The 17,120-nt window shown below is 40.1% G+C and overlaps 2 protein-coding genes across 2 annotated transcripts; one reads left to right on the plus strand and one right to left on the minus strand.

Moving 5' to 3' along the window:
• Nucleotides 1-3,268: 3,268 nt before the first annotated feature.
• LOC134220859 (RNA-binding protein 7) lies at nucleotides 3,269-4,240 on the plus strand. Its single transcript, XM_062700019.1, has 2 exons — nucleotides 3,269-3,496; nucleotides 3,559-4,240. The coding sequence occupies exons 1-2, from the start codon at nucleotides 3,410-3,412 to the stop codon at nucleotides 4,153-4,155; spliced, it is 684 nt and encodes a 227-aa protein (XP_062556003.1). The 5' UTR covers nucleotides 3,269-3,409; the 3' UTR covers nucleotides 4,156-4,240.
• A 139-nt stretch (nucleotides 4,241-4,379) lies between these two features.
• On the minus strand, nucleotides 4,380-15,557 carry LOC134220857 (cell cycle checkpoint protein RAD1). Its single transcript, XM_062700016.1, has 2 exons — nucleotides 15,263-15,557; nucleotides 4,380-5,240 (listed from the first exon to the last, which is right to left on the minus strand). The coding sequence occupies exons 1-2, from the start codon at nucleotides 15,410-15,412 to the stop codon at nucleotides 4,431-4,433; spliced, it is 960 nt and encodes a 319-aa protein (XP_062556000.1). The 5' UTR covers nucleotides 15,413-15,557; the 3' UTR covers nucleotides 4,380-4,430.
• Between the last annotated feature and the right edge of the window lie 1,563 nt (nucleotides 15,558-17,120).

A 17,120-nucleotide genomic window follows, 5' to 3' on the forward strand; every position in this document is an offset into this window, starting at 1 on the left:
TTTTAATCAGTATGGAGATGTCAAAAATTGGGCATTTTTATAACAACATAAAATGGGTAAATTAACATCATTAAATACTATCTCTTCTGATAATAATAATGCGTAAACATTACCCGCGAAAATATTTGTTCAGTTCCGGCATCATTTTTTAGAAAATAGTTTGATCTCAAAGAAATTAGCATCTGAATTATTTACAAGAAGTGCACTTTTTCAGAAATGGTTGCGGTCGAGAAGTAAAGATAACTTCAGCGAAAGGAATTTGTTGTGTAAGTTTTTCTATCCGTAATACATATAAATAGACTTTTCTATGATTTTTTCGGTTCATTACAGCAAATACGGTTCCGGATTCCTGTAAACAGGAATACTGTCCTGCAGAGAATTATGGCCTTGCACATGAGGCCAAGTCTAGAACCCGACGAAACAAAATTATCTTCTGTCTGTCATGAGAGAAAATATGCCGCTTGCGGAAGGAGAAGGTGGAGGCAGGATCGTTCCCAAATAAAGATAAAACTATTGACGGCTGTCGACTCCAAAATTTATTTGAATTGTTTCTTAAAACTGCAATAAATGTTTAACTTATTCCTATCAGTCTTTAATTACGATGCTGCTCGTATAATCCAATCTGAGCTTATTTGAATACGCATACCATTATTTATGTAACATAACCTCAAATCTTCAAAAATAAAAATGGGACATATTTACTTATTTCGCCAATAAAACTCAAGAGCAAAAATTACCCATTATATGAAGTTCAGGGGATATACTCATTAATGAGTAAATCGAGTTTACCCATTTAATGAGTTATGCCGCTTTTCTTCAAAATGGGTACGAAAGTACCCATTGATGGGTACTTGAGAGCTTCCGTGTAGAATTTCGTAGTATTTAAACGGTTTTAACACCCCGAATAGAAATTCACTATACGACGCTATATCTTGAGCAACATATGATTAGAGATGTCGTAAAATCCCGATTAATCGATTAGTAACTAATCGATTACTCTCGATTCCTGTCGATTATTGAATCGATTGATCGTTGGATAATAATCGATTCAAAATTAATCGATTATTACAACGATGAATCGATTAATGGAAGTAATCAATTAATTTGCGACATCCTTATGATGTCGTAAAATCCTGATTAATCGATTAGTAACAAATCGATTACTCTCGATTATTGAATCGATTAATCGTTAGGTAATGATCGATTCAAAATTAATCGATTATTACAACGATGAATCGATTAATCGAAGTAATCGATTAATTTATGACATCTCTACATATGATGACGGCCGAAAAGCCAACAATACTGAATCGAGAAAAATGAGGTTCAAGTTTTCTATGACTAATTTAATTCATTTATTGAAGTAGAAACACATTCCATTGCCAAAAACATGTCAATGCTATACGTAAATAATGGTTATATTATAACAGTAAATTTAGATTAATTGAAACACTATTCGAAATCTACAAAATTTCAGCTAAAACAAAAACCGCGCCGTTTATTCGCATTACCGGCAGCTCGTCTGGCTTTTAAACCGTTCGCTCAAAGCTAGTAATAGCATCGGATTTGTTTAGATTTGTTGGCCAGAGCACTTCTGCTATGCGATATATTGATAATCTAGCAAGAATATGCATTTTAAAATAACTTAAAACCAGATTTTCAAATAAACAATAAAAAGTGAACGTCCTAAAAACCAAAGCAAAACCCTCAACATGGTAGTTAAGGGCGCCAAACAAAGGACTTAGGATCTGTCTCAATTGGATAATTAAACTGAAATTAAACTTAAAAGTGACATTTCAATAATTATCGAATAAAGGTAGCCTCACACCTCGGGAGTTTGGTTCGCGGATTTTTTCCCCATGCATTTTTGCATATGCGATGTTTTCGGAATTTGGACACGGAAAATCAAAATCCCGGCCCCATTTAAAATACACGGGGCTCAAAATCCGCTGGAAAATTTTCCCGAGGTGTGAGGCAGCCTTAACCCTGCTCGCAGAGCAAGATTACTTTTGACAGATATCGCATCATTTTCCATCGATGTCCTATTGGAATTGCTGGGTAGCACCAGCCATTCTTTTAACGGGTTGATTTTTTAATTTTCGAACTGTCACTTTTAAGTTTAATTCTCCAAATGAGACAGATCCTTAAAAACCACTATGGTGCAAAAGGTTCATGAGACGTTCACTCAAAACAGCAATAAAAGTGTTATTCAAGGAATATCAAGATCGGAGTTTTACCTAGCATAAAGATTCAATAACAAAACAATCGTTAATACTAGAAAATCGAAAATCATGGTTTTGGTTTATAAGCCGTAATCATATGTAACGCGAGTATAATTTTTTAATTCGATTTTTTAGCTATTTAGGGTCTGTCTCATTTGGAGAATTAAACTTAAAAGTGACAGTTCAAAAATAAAAACAATCACCCGGTCATAAGAATGGCTGGTGCTGCACAGCAATTCCAATTGGACATCGATGAAAAATAATTCGATATCTGTCAAAAGTAAGCTTGCTCTGCGAGCAGGGTTATTTGATAATTGAAACGTCACTTTTAAGTTTAATTTCGGTTTAATTCTCCAAATGAGACAGATCCTTATTTCTTCATAGTATTTCTTGGCGCCTCAGAATATGTGTAAAAATAAAAAAAAAATTTAGGATAAAAAAATCGAAAAAGTGCTGTTTTTTTCAGTTTGGCCTAACATTCGCCTGCGTTCAAGCAGGTTTGAGTGAACTTAAGCCTGCCTTCTTTTTGTCTGACTATAGCATAGCGGAATCCTTCACCTATCTATTGATGGTGTTGGTTTGCGTGGGAGAGTTATCAGATTCGTCAAATTGTCTTTTGAATCTTTGTTTACAAAAGCAGATAAGTCGTTTTAAAAATTTTGTCTTGATATATAGCTATATACGTATAGACAAAGGGTCTGTCTCATTTGGAGAATTAAACTTAAAAGTGACAGTCCGAAAATTAAGAAATTACCCGGTCATAAGAATGGTTGGTGCTAGCCAGCAATTCCAATAAGAAAGCGATGTAAAATGATTCGATATCTGTCAAAAGTAATCTTGCTCTGCGAGCAGGGTTATTCGATAATTATTGAAATGTCACTTTTAAGTTTAATTATCCGAATGAGACAGACCAAAAGAATCAAAAGGAATAAATTTTGGCTGTACACCCTTTTCAAATGTTGGTCTAGATTTTATATCCTGCAGGAAAGTGAGCGAAGCAAGCGAAATCATCAAAAACATCGCACTTCCGAACAACTGTCATTGTTGCAACAAATCGGTTCTGTGTGCGCAGCGCACATCAGTTTGGTTGTTTGTTGAGTGGTTGTGGATATCAGTTTTGTTTTACTCCCAACGCCAGAAAACACAACAGATCTTATCCAGCAATTGCATTAAATTTTACCACAGCAATGAGCGAGGAAGACGAACGTACGCTATGGTGCGGGAATCTTGCTGAGAAAGTAACGGAGGAACTTCTGTACGAATTATTCTTGCAGGTAGGACTATCGGTTCAATTGTTGATGGAACCAATTCGGCTATAAATTAACTTAATTTATAGGCAGGCCCCGTAGAAATGGTAAAGATTCCACAGGACAAAGATAAACGGCCCCGATCATTCGCATTTATCACTTACACCCATGGTGCTTCGGTGGAATATGCCATCAATATTTTCGACGGCACTAGATTGTTCAATCGACAGTTAACACTGCACAAGAAGAGTAAGAATGGTCAGAACGCCGGTTCTCCGAAGGTGAACAACCCACAACAAAACCGTGGCGGTCAGCCGCAGCAGCAAAGTCCAGGGAACATGCCCAACTTAGGACAACTGCAATTTGCCAACATGAGCCCGGGGGCGATGAACCACATGATGCAGGGAATGCTCAATCAACTGAGTCAGCAGGTGCTGGCCAATATGGGCCACGTACCGCAGCACATGCAACAGAATAAAATGAATCGTAATGATCGCCAACAGCACCAGCAACAGAAGCCATACAATCGGGATAGAGGAGACCGCGGTGAGAGGGATCGCGATAACTATTCCAACCGAGACCGGAACAATGATGGTGAGCTATTCTCTAGAGATAGAGGCAATGGTCGCAACCGGGGAGGGGGTGGAAATAACAATCGGAGAAATGAATATCGTGGGAGAAGATAGCAGGAGGATTCATAATTGACTGTCTGCTTACTAATATTTTTGTCAAATCCAGGTAAAATAGAATAGAATAAATCAATAAATTTGACTTCGTTTTATTTTATTTTTTTGCAGTAATAACTTGCTGGTAGATTCTTTTTTTTTATAGGACAAAAAATTCTCTTAGTGCGTATTGTTCCTCCAAGGATTTTTCTTTCTGATCTTAAAATAATCATGGACTGGGAAAATGAATTCGAAAGTTTTTTCTTCAACAGTTTACTATTCAAACAAACAATGTTTCAGTTACACGAAATGGCAGTATCATCTGCGTCCCCATCGCAAAGAGGCATCACAAAGTACTCTACAAAAATATTGGAACTATCGGAATTTTCAATCATTACCTGCAGCCCAAGTAGTCCGTCCTTGTTAGTTCGCAGTGCAATTTTTGAGGCTAGGGCCAATGTCCTCATGACCAACTTGAAGTGAGCAAACTGATACCTATTCGAGGTAGTATCGGTGCTGTGAAACGAAATCAACATGTCGCTGCTATTGGTTATTTCGAAGCTTGATTCCGACCCCAGTTCATCGAACGTGGAGAACTTGACATGTGGCGCGTCTGGCGAGAGAAGTATCTCAATTTCTTTGCAGTTTCGATCCATTTCGGAAAGCAGAGCGAAGAACTCCTGACCCTTAATGCTAACTTTACTGCATACGTGATCCTCCTCGAAGTCGTAATCTAAAATATCCAGCGCTTCCATCGTTTTTACCGAACATTCGGTTATCAGACCGTCCTCACAACGTCGCTCTAGAATCACCACCAGTGGGGCACCATCGCCTTTGTACAGCATCTTCATACTGGAGTCGTAACCGCCATCCATAAACATACTTAAACAGTCAGTGAAAACCTTTAAATTCAAACCGAACGAGGTTAACGGCTCGTCGTCACCGGTTACTTCTTCGTTAGCATCCATTGTGGCCAGCTTGCGTTTCGGTTGGGAAATGTTGTACTCCGAGAAGCAGGCTTTCGTAATGTATGCCGTGGCTTGAACACTTTTGCAATCTTCGACGACTACTTTCACGCCATCAGAGCTGAGCTGAACCGTTGCATTCTGTAAAACGTTAAACGGCGGCTAAGTATACATAGAATACGGGTTTCAGATTATGCTATTACTAGATACAGTGGCGTAGCCAGAAAATTGGTCTGGGGGGGGTTTTCTGAACATTTTTTTTTCGGAAAAAAAAATTTCTTCTAAAAATTTTGTCTCTGGGGGGGGGGTTTATGCCCAAAACCACCCCCCTGGCTACGCCACTGACTAGATAAAATGTAAGAACAATTCCAAATGATAAATGATCGTTAAAAGCTTAGAATTGTTGCCTCTGGTACCTACTCAAAGCACCTTGAAGCATGATACTAATCTTCTCTGAAGTTAGTTAGCCATAAGGGGGCGTTGGGTCATTCTGGCTTGCGAATGATGGTCTACAAACCTCTGAAGAACAGCGCAAATCTTAAGATCCCTAGCAAATAATCCCCTATCGTGCTCATTGGAAACAAATTCACTGATTATGTCCGTTCCCAATAACTCCAATGCGCACAAAACTCCCATGTAGTTTTTTGGCAATTTTGTCTTTCTGTTATGAATAAGCTTACCAAGTTAGAGGGAATAACACATTTGTGTCAACAGTTTTCGGTGGTTTTCGTATAGACTGTTATAAACGTGGTTCAGGATGTTGCTAAAATAAATAAATTCTAAAAAAAAATAAAACATAAATGATGCTGTTACAATGTTTAATAATTCCGTTTTGCCTTTTTACTCGGGTTACATAAGATTTTTACATTGTGTAAAATTTCTAGAGAAACCGGCTGTAAAACAACAAAGCCCCTGGAATAGGCCCAGAAAAAATGGATTGGGCGCTGCATGTTCTGCCACAGAAGAGAATGAAAGCTGATAAAAGGTTTTCCGTGTCCCATCTGCAAAAAGTGCTATAAGCCGGACTGTCCGCGGTCACATTCATCTGGGGTGTTACTAGGTAGCAAATAAAGCCACTTCATGGAAAATAATAAGTAGAGTGCTTGTTAATAAATATAAAAATACGAGAAAGGCAAAACAGATTAATCCACCTGGCGTTGGTGGTGCCTTTTTCGCATTTAGTTAAGACACCAACCTTATATGGGGTTTATATGGTCCGATGTACCATTTTCTTCATAACTTTTAAACGCCCTTTAAAAATGCATGGGGGATCAAATCCTGTGACACGCTTTCCAAAACCAGCCTTTAGCAGGGTTCGTAATGTCCACTCAATCTCAGGAGCACAGGATAATCACTTACATCGCATTTTTTGTACACTTAGATTGCCGCGAAAATTTTCCTATGGTTTATAGTCTTTTCGTGTCATCACCATTACAAACGGTAGAAGGGAATGACTAGAGTGAGCGCATCACATACATACATTTTAATTGTTAATGCTCTAGGTTCGAATCCCGTCGCGGATTTACAATTTTCAAAATTGTTCGACGATAAATCTCGCGAATAATAAAAGAGACGAAAAAGTTACGAATCGGAGAAAGAATTTCATGTGAGAGATATGATTTTTGTTTATTTTCTGTAGTGGCAAAGTCCACTCGGTAGAAAGGTAAATCCCACTGGTTGGGTTCTCATTTCCAACTGCGCCTGAGTGATCAATGTATTGAGTTTAAGATGAATAAACATCTTGTTATAGTTTGACTACCAACTGAACTAGACGTCTCATTCCCTGTGCAAATTTAAAGAAAACCCATATAGTTGAACATTACAGTGGCGACGAGGAAGAATATATTTTTTTCAACTTCCCGTACTTTTCACGACCGCCGGTTTCATTATACTTTTGGCGTGAATTTTATCGGCCTAAGTTGATTTTGGTGAACCTGAATCACGAAGTATACAGCTGCAACGCACCCTAGTCGTGGTCAACTGTGGCATACACGCGGTAAAATCATCACTTCCACTGAATTTGACGTTTTCGAGAAGGAAGTGAATAATGCCGAAAAGTGCATCAGTTGACAAGTTTGGAGTGCATTTTGTTTTGCTTAAGTGCTGACGCGATCGTTGCTTCGTTCGACAAGACCAGTCGTTGATGGTGCATAAAGAGTTCATCGACCTTAATCAGCTGATGACTTCCGTGTATATCGTGGTGGTTGAGCGGATTTTGTGAAAGTGACTTTCCCCGCCGGTTGCTGTTCAACCATTTCGCTGAGATTCATCGCTGTTGCTGTGGTTGCCGTGTTGCTTGCTGTTGCTGCTGGGTGCATTCGGTGCATTTTGCTGTATGCTGCCTGCTTACCGGAGTTTTTTCTGCTGGACTTTGAGTACCGGCGCTTTAAGCGGTGATTTTTGTTTTTCACTGCAGTGTCAACAGATCTCGTTGGGTGGCAGGACCGTTTCTGCGCATAAGCGGCAGATCAAAATCACTGGAGACTCTCGCCACCGATTTTCTCATCGTTTTGTTTTAAATGGAGAGAGTCCGACACAGCTTTCAATCGAGCCAAGCAACAGCATTTATTCAAGCAGCGGCAAGCGAAAAAGAGACAACAAGGAAGCGTCCGATGATTCCGATTCGGATTTTTACGGTTTCGCTGCTGACTCCTTTTTGTTTGAGGAGAATCTTCCACGCATGCCGCATTTGGATGATCAATCCACTCGAACTGCAGGATCAAATGATGCCGCTTCGAGTTCCAACCATCAGACGAACCAAGAGTTCACTCCGGAAGGGAATGCTCGAGAAGTACAGGATGCTCCGCAGCCCAGGTGTAGCAAACGAAATCTGAAGAAGCGTAGGAAACAAGAATTTGTGTATTATTGAATTAAGCGAATTTTCGGATAGTTTGCATATAAGTTTGGAAATCCATGTTTGAATTTTGTTAAGGCATGCTTCTGTAATATTGCCGTCTGATTTTATTTTGTTGTTGATGTATTTTGCGCAAAAGTCAATTATCAGTTTAGTCACTGTTCTAGTTAACGACATATAATTCCTTTTTAAAGGAGGAAGGAATTGTAGTGGCAAAGTCCACTCGGTAGAAAGGTAAATCCCACTGGTTGGGATCTCATTTCCAACTGCGCCTGAGTGATCAATGTATTGAGTTTAAGATGAATAAACATCTTGTAATAGTTTGACTACCAACTAAACTAGACGTCTCATTCCCTGTGCAAATTTAAAGAAAACCCATATAGTTGAACATTACATTTTCCAACGCTAGCTCGTTGAAAATAACGAAAAACGGTTTTCTCTAAACATAAAAACGCTTGTTATGGTCTCCCTGCCTGGATTACTGGTTGGCTACAGCGTCGATATTGTAGAGCTCAGGCGTATTGTAGAGCTCCATAATCGTCGGTCTTGGGCGATGTTCCTCCAGTTTTCCCGAACGTTCAGGGTCTCCAGGTCCGATTCCACCACGTGCAGCCAGCGTGTTCTTGGCCTTCCACGAAGTCGCCGGCCCCTATCTGGTTCTCTGTTAAATATTTTTTCCGCTATTCTGAAGTCTGTTGTATTTTATACGATTCACAATATTTTCTTCTTTGTATACTTGATACAGCTCATGATTCATGCGTCTGCGCATTTTCTAGTTTCCCTCCGAGTATTGTTCGCAGCACTTTTCGCTCAAAACCCCGAAAGCTTTCCGGTCGGCCTCTTTTAACGTCCATGCTTCATGTCCATAAGGGGCCATTGGTAGAATCAGAGTTTTGTATAGAGCTAATTTCGTTTCCGTTTGCATGCTGCGGGACCCAAGCTGGTTACGTAATTCGTAATTCGCAGCAGCAATACGTCTTTTCACTTCACGGGAAACGTCATTGTCACATGTCACAAGCGTTTAGTGCTGTCCAATGAGCAGCTCGAAGTAGCTCGAAGTTGTTCCCGTCCTGCTCGTTCTTTTTTGACAACAAATGGGCATGAGCAGGACAGGGAGAAACTTCGAGCTACTTCAAGCTATCATTGGACAGCACTATTATTCAACAACTTCAAACACATCCCCATCAAGCACTACCTCTGCACCAACACCCATAGGTCTTCCTCTATCTCTACCTCCCACCATGTACTTTGTCTTGGTGGAGTTATTGGTTAAGGCCTATGGGACGGGACTTGCAAAGAGGAAAAAATGTAACTTCATCTGCAACCAGCAAGCGCTGTCACGAATTGTCAGATGCAACCAGCACCTTTTTGTGTGAAAGTATTAGTATCCCTCAAAAAGTATTCAGAATGATTTTGTTTTACAAGTACTTTTTCACTTTGGAAAGTATTCTAGAATTGCCGGACAGCTTAATATTGAGCAGTTATGAATACGTGTTTTATTCCCGATAGGAAAATCTTTACAAAAATAATTATAAAAATCCGTAAATTGCAAACACTTTTATTGTGCTCCGAAGATTCTACCCGGGATTTAGGTGAAATACTCAAGCGGCTTTTTGACTGACTTGTGATATTTTGTTCGTACAAGGACAACGGAAATCGTTTCATATCAATTCAAGCGTACATTTGCAATAGGATATCCTCATTTATTGGATTGAGGGATATCCGATACGATTTGCGATTAAATTAATCTGGTAAACGAAAGTCTGGGCAGAAAATTGGGTAATTTTTCGTTGGCGCTTGGTGCGTTTTGGCTGAACCCCGACCAGTTGAGAATCGATGATCAACTGTGAAGAAAAGAAGAACAAGTGTTAAAACAAGGAAAAAGAAGCCGTCTTTGCAGGTTAAGCCTATCCTCGCCGTCTCCCTCTTCAATGGGACAAAAGCCTCCACTATAGTATACTGCTCTGCGATCGATTTCAATAAGGTCGATGTCGTCCGCAAAGCCCAGGAGCATATGTGACCGTGTGATGATAATGCCTTTCCTCTGTGGTGGATTGATTTATGCAGCTGCTCACTTCCGTGTTTGAGAAGCTCGACCGGGGTCTCGTCCTTCCCATCAGCTTTACTGTGTTTTAGCTCGTTTAGAGCCTTCTTAACCTCGTTCAGCGTTGGTGGTTCCACAGCTTGACCGTCGCCGACTATGTTCATCCTGCTACTTAATACACTTTCATTTTCACCGTTCAACAAATCTTTGAAGTGCTCCTTCCACCTGGCTGCCACCATAGTCTTGTCTGTCAGCAAATTCCCCTCGGTCATTGCACATGGCGGGCACTGGCGCAGTCTTATGCCGCGCGCAATTGACAGTTGCGTAAAACCTCCACATATCGTTTCTATCCATGTTTTTTCGTCTTTTCTGGCACTCCTCATCAAACCAACCAATTCGTTGGCGTCGCTGTGCAGTGCCTAACACTTCATGTCCTGTTGTAGTCACAGCTTCGTGGTTATTTTCCCACAATCTGTTGACGTCGCCAGGTCCGGTGGCTTCTCCTATCCGCTCGTCCAGCAACTCCTTCAACTGAGAAGCGTTAGATATTGAAACGCATCGTTCTCTTGTTTCGTGAATTCGTGACGCTGGAGAGTCGCGCCCGAATTTTTGCAACTACAAGGTAGTGATCCGAGTCGATGTTCGGACCTCTGCATGACCTTACATTTATAATATCCGAGAAATGTCGTCCGTCGACCAGCACGTGGTCTATCTGCGAGCAAGTGTCTCCACTCGTATGTTGCCAGGTGTGTTTGCGGATATTCTTACGTGCGAAGTAGGTACTGCTTATTGCCATCCCTCTAGCAGCAGCATAGGTTACAAGTCACAGACCATTATCGTTGGTAGCGGAATGAAACCTTCTCTTCCGATCTGCGCATTTGCATCCCCGATGACAATCTTTACATCGTGTGTTGGGCACTCTCCGTAGGCCTTATCAAGGCTCTCATAGAACTCATCCTTCACGTCATCAGGCTTATTGTTCGTTGGGGCATAGATGCTGATCAGGCTATAGTTGAAGAACTTGCCCTTCATTCTCAACACGCAAATGCGGTCGCTTATCGGCTTCCACCGGATAACACGCTTCATCTGCTTCCCGATCACCATGAAGCCAACTCCTCGTTCTGCTCTGTCACCGCCGCTATAGTAGATGTGGTACTTGAATGAAGTGTTCGCTATGGGATCCACCGCCCGAAATTCACGTTCTCCAGTTCTGGGCCACCGTATTTCCTGGATTGCTGCCACACTCACGCCGACCTTCTGCAGCTCACGAGCCAGGAGCCCAACACGTGCGGGTTCATTCAAAGTTCTCACGTTCCAAGATCCGACTTTCCAATTGTTGTCCTTTATTCGTTGCCGGCTCTGTTGCCGTTGAATCAATCCGTTTGCTCTACTTTTGCGTTGGAGGGGCTGCCTTTTCAATGCTGACATGATGCAGCATGATGTGCACAGTTTAGTTTAGAGTCCCTTGCTGGCACTCGGACGATGATCAGCCACCCCTAACATGGGGAACAGACGCTGTTGATAGCCGCTCTCAGGGCCGGATTTAGCCGGAAGAGACCCTCGGGGAAGGTTGGTTCTGGTACATAAGATTTGTGAGGGCCAAGGGCCACGGCCCCCCCGACATACTGTTCGGAGAACGGTTCGGCACTTTATCCTATAGCTCCTATTCCCATCCCATCAAAAACAAAGCAATGAAACCAGAGGCGCATGCACGTTCCAAGTCGCGGGTAGGACAAATGTGAAAGCTTTAGATTTAAATGATTCGCACGTGGGCGTTACAAGCTTTTACTGTTATTATTTATTTATTACATCAACAGACTTGATACAGCCCCAATGATGGTTGAAAAAATATAAATACAATATCACATCATTATCATTATCATTATCATCACATCACCACATTACTGTAGCAGGAGAGTAGCATTTCTTCAATCCGTTACCACTATCCAATAGTCGATATCTATATTGGCCACGTGATCGCGAATATTTCAGGGGAAAAGATGGACACCTAGTGAAAAAAAGTACAGAGAACTCTACATATGAATAGGAAACCCAGCAAAGATGGGACAAATATGCGATTCACGGCAGTCTACGACCCTTCATAGGCGCATGCATGGAAGGTATAACAGTAGGAATTGTTATGGTAGAATAGGGAACGCATGACGAACTAAGGCATACAAAACAATAAAGAACAAAACCCACGACTTCCTGCTTGTGGGCAGAAGCGGTAGCCACTAGAGCACCGAGCTTGTCTCCGATTTGAGCAACAGTTCTGGTGTTGGAAAATCGATGCGCGTTCTACTTATACTGCCGCTGAAAGCTTAAAAATATTTCATCAGGACTTGAAAAGTTTTTGCTGACAGAATACTCACATAACTTTTCATAAATTTTCTTCGATTTTCATGACGTATATTTCCCAAAATTACTAAGGCCTTCCAAGAAGCATGACATACATCTTTAAATACCGCTAAGCTGCGAGCACATATGTACCTATAATATAGGAAAACAGAGGAATAATAAAATAATAAATTAACAATCATTTGTCATAAACTCAAGAACTTTGTAAAACAACGACTTTTGGGTGAAACAGTATTTTTATGCACTTAAAAGCTTGAAAATCACTTTAACATGGACAAAACGTGAACGGAACGAATCGCAATGTTCACAAGACTTGTAGAGCACACCAAAAGCTTTCGTATGGAGGTTGTTGCGATAGTTTTCGACGTTTATATCTCCTGTTAGATTTTTTCCAAAATTGAAAATAGCCCAAAAACACTAAATCGACTTGAGCCACCTCGAAATTTTATCCGAATTAGCTGAAAATTTGACAGGAGACTTATTTTAGCATAAGAATTGTGATGCTGGGCTGACCGATTGAATGTTTGATACTTTTTGAAAACATGAAGAGGTCTAACCTATATGGACGCCATATACAGATGTGCTCGACTTGCGGTTAGCTGCTTATACTAAGTATACGTAAAGGCTAGATGATCGCTCCAAAAACAAACTTCTTATAGAAGGCCCGGAGACCCAGCTCGATGAATTGGGGCGATGTCTGTGTGTATGTGTGTGTCTGTGCGCACCCACCCTAAAAAAAGTGTCACTCATTTTTCAGGCACTTATCCTTAACCGATTTACTCGCAACAAGTTGCATTCGACGCAGGATACTCTACCATTGTTTCCTATTGAATATTGGCCATCGGATATTGGAATATCGGAATAGAAGCTCGGAAGTTATGCCCAAAATACTATTTTTATAATGCACGAGAAAGGCACCATCACTGCTAGGTGGATTAATCAGGGTTTTTAATAACAGATCGTTAGTTTCGAGTGAAAGAAGGATTTCCATTTATAATTCGTTAAAAAAACGACAAAGATATATTTTTTTCTCGTTGGTATCAATTATTTTGAATCTCCTGGTAGATTATGGCGTGATTAGCGTGAAAAAAGCTTTGCCTTTCTGTATATTTGGTTTTTGGATTTTTGACGAAATTGTGTCCCCTTGGGAACAAAAGCGCAAAAAAAAATCACTTCTAATGCGTTTTACAACTAGGACTAGACTAAAAAAAATGTAATGTGCCTCGATTTGACTGGTTTTACGTAAAACCTAATTTTTAAAAATCTTTTATTTATTTTTGTTGTTGCCTATATATGGCAACTATATTGCCACCAATGTTTTCCCGTTAGCCGGGCAGTGGCAAATATATTGCCACCAATGTTGTCCCGCTTGCCGAGAAGTGGCAACTATATTGTTACCAATTTTTCAATGTTTTTGAACTATTTAATGTATAACATTAACAAACATACATTTGAGTTTAATACCATGTCAACATTATGTCCTATTGTTGTTTTTGTTAATTTATTGTTTAGATTCGTCTGCCTTATAAAAGGTTAAAGATGTTTTTCATACCATAGTCACCGGAGGTGACTCTTAATAAAAAAAACTGGTTCTAATACACTCAATTATGGACTCTGTACTTAAGATCAGCATTTAGATTTTTAACAAGTTCCATTTGCTAAGAATTAGATCATAGCTGATTTGAAACGAAAGTAACATGAATATGTCCACAATATACTTGGAGCTTACACTGGATGCAACGGCTGGCGGGTTGAGGCATTAGCAATGTGTTATAAACGATTCTTCAACCAGATTTTTTGATTACGTATTTACAGCAGCAAAGTAATGCTTCTTTGCATTATTGAAAGCGTGGAGTTTAAAGATATCCTCCAATTTAGCGGTCTCTATGTTGTCCATAATGTCCTTTGGAAGTGAAGTTAGTGAGGACCACACATTGGGCTTACAAACTCGACCGGCAATGGTTCACACCAACCTGATCAGATCAGTGTGCATTAAATGTATGAGTGGCTCTTCTTTTTGGAAGTAATTTTTAAAAATAGCAGCGAAATTATTTAACAGTACATATAAAAAAAAATCTACTAAGAATTTAGCAACTTTACCGAAACTATATTCGGTTTAATAGCAGTCAAGCAAAGTCAATATAAAATTGAATAATTGATAATTTATGATGTTTTTATATCTACTACTATATCGTGTATGTACTAAGATTCTTTGTCTCAAAAGTTGGCAAGGAGAACATAAAATTTAAATGTTCGAGTTTTAAATTTTTACTGGGACTTTGAAATTATTACACTTCTTGACTGAGCCAATAAAATTTTATAAATTGGTAAAAAGAAGCACGGTTCACCCGGTTTTCGCGGTATGCGGTAAGAAGGACATTTTTTATGTGTTAAATGTAGACCGTTGCGAACCCGCTGACTGAAACTACAAGCGGTTTGATTTAACTTGTTGCAATCGGCGGTGCAAAAATAGTGACTTTAGTGACCCTTGGATGCAAATAGTGACATTTTAGTGGCTAGACTCAAAATAGTGACCAAGTCACAAAAAGTCACCTGCTACCGGCCCTGACTGGAGCTTTCCATCTTTGAGTGTTATTAAATTCAAGTTGTTTTTATAATTGCTCGGAGTTCTACCAAACCGCGTTAAACGCCTTATTCAATGTCCTATTTGACACTTTGCTCATAATCCTCAATATTACCTACTAAGTGGAGAAACATTCGATGCGATTCATTACTAAATTTTGCGTAAAAAATTGGCGGTTTAGCAGAACGACGAACAATTGCTAAAATTCGTGTTAATAGTTATTAAAAATTAAACCGCGTAACCCTGCATCTAGCAATTTTATAGAAATGCGTACTGTACAGTGACGAACGTTAAACTATCCTACCTTCTTCGGGTGCACTTACATCGACAAAGCTGATGGCTCTGGCCACATTGTAGAACATGGCATAGTTGTTCAGCACAGCCGAGAAATGAATTTGCGAAAACTGCGACTGGGTTAGCATCTTCCGATTCAGTAAGATACCTCTCTCGAGTAGGAGTTTCGTATTTTGCATTTACCAGGGACCACAGGCGGCCGCCGAGCCGATCTTATTTGGATGGTCCTTCTCCTGCTGGATTGGAGTGATGGGTCTGCTGCTTGGTGGGCGTACTATTGATGCGTTCCTTAATTAGTTCTGCCGAGAGTTGAAGGTAGATTTTCTCGGGAATTGTTTCCTCTTCGATTAGATGAACTGCTTGGGCCAATTTAGTGGCCAGTACGTGCTTACAAGTTGCTTGGTGACGCTGTTGATGGACCCAGTAGCGAAACGATTCGCACGTACAGAAATTAATACCAGGGAAGATTTTGTACACTACAGCAAATTTGGATCCGGGCACTTCGTACAATCTTCCGAAACCGTTAGGAGTCCGGAGTAACTTTATTGGCTTCTTTCCGTGTACCAGGGCAAGTGCTCGCCCCAGCAAACCACGACCGAACAGCGACTCGAGCTCAAGAAGATGCTCCTTCAATACTGGAAAATATATGAGAAAAAGTAATAAGTTAGAATTCATGAAATCTAACAAAATTATACAGTTTGTTACCAAAAATACATTTTTAAAACAGTCTAATCGTTAGCTACAAATGAATTAACAAAAATACCGGTTATTTTGTTTGCATGTAAACTAGCAACAACCCAACAATATTATTTTTCCTCATTTCACATGATTTCCAATAGGAAAGTATCTCTCGCACTATGTTCTAAACATCGCCATCATAGGACCAAAATTCGGTGTTGGCCCGTTTACATATTCGCTAGTTCTAGCGGACAATGCACTATCCGACAATACTAGCGTGAAATTAGCACAATGTAAATGCTTATTAGCGAGCTCGGTCCGGTCTAGGACGTTTTCGGGTTGGAAACTTTCTTGACACCCTGGGTATAGTGTATCCTTTGTACTTGCCACACAAGATACATATTCATGCAATGGCGGGCATAGAAAAGGTTTCAACTGATAACTGAGTCTATTAACAGTCTAATTAGTTGAAAAGCCGGCCAAGTTGGAATGTAGAGCCATTGAAGAAGAAGAAGACTTTATCTGAATAGACTTTAGGACATCAATAGAAATGGCGTTGGGATGCGGTCACTTTAGTCACTATGGCTTGTCCTCCGACGAATGCAGCTTGTGAGAAAATCGGTTAAGAATTGCTATAAACAATTTCACACATCACACACACGATTGGTATACCTAAACTATCATGAGTCTTCGAGCTTTTAAGAAAAAAGTTCGATTTTGGAGTGAAATGATAGCCTTTCGGCACTACTTTGTTGTACGAAAAAGGAAAAAAGATTTTTTTGTATTCTATTAGTGCTAACAACGTCGTGGCTGGCGACGTGCAACCATGGACCGAGATGAATGGAAAAGACTCTTGTGTACTGCACAGGCCACTCCGGTCTTAGTATGAGAAAATGAATAATAATAGTGCTAACAAAAACCTTGTAGATATAACTTTTTTCAGGTGAATGAAAAATTCATATTTGAATTTAAAACATGTTTGCGTATGTTAGAACATGGTCGGAACTCTGGTATTACCAGATTAGGATGGTCAGCACTCTCGTATAGCCATAACTTTGCAGTTGCCTAGGGCATCAATAGAACAAATGAATGAATTCTCGAAATTCTCTAATCCAGTGTTCAAATGCTATAGTAGTTCCTTTGTGTATTATTCGCAATACTGGCGCTTGCTACACCAGTACACACACTGCGAGTTAGACCGGGACCATC

The sequence above is a fragment of the Armigeres subalbatus genome, chromosome 3 (assembly GCF_024139115.2).
Source record: "Armigeres subalbatus isolate Guangzhou_Male chromosome 3, GZ_Asu_2, whole genome shotgun sequence".
In the NCBI taxonomy this organism is placed as follows: domain Eukaryota; kingdom Metazoa; phylum Arthropoda; class Insecta; order Diptera; family Culicidae; genus Armigeres; species Armigeres subalbatus.